Here is a 1683-nt window from a genome sequence, read left to right as displayed (position 1 = left end):
TAAACCTTCTCTGCACCCTCTCCAAAGCGTCCACATCCTTTTGGTAATGTGGCGACCAGAACTGTACACAGTATTCTAAATGCGGCCAAATCAATGTCTTGTACAATTTTAACATGACTTGCCAGCTCTTATACTCTATACCCCGCCCGATGAAGGCAAACATACTATATGCCTTCTTGACCACTCTATCCACCTGTGCAGCAACCTTCAGGGTACAATGAACCTGCACTCCCAGATCTCTCTGCCCATCAACTTTTCCCAAGGCTCTTCCTATCAACCCTATCTCTGTATCTCTATTTTATAGAACTAGTGCTTCCAATTAAACCCATTGGACTATACCTGCACTCCCAGATCTCTCTGCCCATCAACTTTTCCCAAGGCTCTTCCTATCAACCCTATCTCTGTATCTCTATTTTATAGAACTAGTGCTTCCAATTAAACCCATTGGACTATAACCTGGTGTTTTTGATTTTTTTTTTAATTAACTTCCTGGTATGTGGTGACCAGAATTGAACACCGTCCTCTATGTGGCCGAACCAAACTCTAATAAAGCTGCAAAATGACATCCTGCCTCATGTACTCTAATCCCTGACCAATAGATGCCCCCCCTTGCCCTCTGCCCCCCTTGCCCTCTGCCCCCCCTTGCCCTCTGCCGTGTGTTGCTTGTGTTTAACGTGCTGTGTGTTTTGGATATAGTTGCAGTCCCTGGAGGTGAGCTTGCGTTACGATGTGATTGAAGCTAATTTCTACAGTGCCCTTTTAGCTGATGCTCATGGCTTTGATGTGTTAGACTTGCACTACCGATTTCGGTTTGCACTGCACCATCGAGCAGCTGATGGCGTTCACTGGAGCCACGTTATTCATCGGCAAATTTCCCAGCTCCTGCTCGAACACATTGCGTCTGCCTGGGGTGTGGCTCTGCCCCCTGGGAAACCACAAGGTAACATGATATCAGCTCCTGCTCTCCCCCCTCTGCCCCCTCATCAGTCAGGACAGGGTAGGAGGCACAAGCCCCAGTCCCTGACTGAAGGGGGCAGTGCGCTGCTCTAGATGCATTCATGTGTTACCTGTAACATCCTGATCCATGGGTTCTGTTCACAGCCTCAGTCCCAAGGGAGGTACTGTCCCTCCCAGTGTGTCGGTCACAGACCTGGCGAATGCCCAGTAGTAATGCTGGTGAAGTGGGCTTCATCGATGACTGTCTGGAGTCCAGCTGGGGTCAGCCTTTTCCAGGATACACCAGCTTCCACAACATGAACTACAACGGTATGATAGACACTTACTCAGTTCACACAAGACTCTTGGCTTAGGCTCACTGTGATAGAGGGGAGGGGGTTAGTCGGTGCTGGGAGCGGGGAGTTTGTGGCGACAGGGGGATGGGCTAACTCACACTTGAGGCTGTCACTTTTGGATAATGTATTTGGAGTTACAATGACTGCTATTGCAGTACAAATGGCTACATGAAGTCCAAAGGTCTGGCAGAAGATAGTGCAAACTGGCTGGACACTCCACTGAGGAGGGGGTTAATGGGAGCACTGTAGCAGTTACACCACAGGGAGGGCAGCAAGGTCTGCCTGGTGCTGCTCCTGGCATGCCCTCCCGCATTCTCCGTTGAACCAGGGTTGATCCCTTGGCTTGGTGGTAATGGTTGAGTGGGGGATATGCCGGGCCATGAGGTTACAG

General features: G+C 50.0%; 1 protein-coding gene across 1 annotated transcript in view; it reads left to right on the top strand.

Moving 5' to 3' along the window:
* Positions 1–1266, top strand: part of fam113 (family with sequence similarity 113) — a gene marked incomplete at both ends in the record, with an annotated part of 12879 nt that extends 11613 nt beyond the window's left edge. Inside the window, 2 exons of the mRNA XM_043685375.1 lie at positions 697–940; positions 1102–1266. Of these exons, the coding sequence (XP_043541310.1) occupies positions 697–940; positions 1102–1266 (409 nt within the window). The remainder of the gene's footprint in view (positions 1–696; positions 941–1101) is intronic.
* Positions 1267–1683: the final 417 nt, after the last annotated feature.

The sequence above is a fragment of the Chiloscyllium plagiosum genome, unplaced genomic scaffold (assembly GCF_004010195.1).
Source record: "Chiloscyllium plagiosum isolate BGI_BamShark_2017 unplaced genomic scaffold, ASM401019v2 scaf_14117, whole genome shotgun sequence".
Classification (NCBI taxonomy): Eukaryota; Metazoa; Chordata; class Chondrichthyes; order Orectolobiformes; family Hemiscylliidae; genus Chiloscyllium; species Chiloscyllium plagiosum.
Note: the sequence above shows the minus strand (reverse complement) of the source record. Positions and strands in the feature narration are given on the sequence as shown.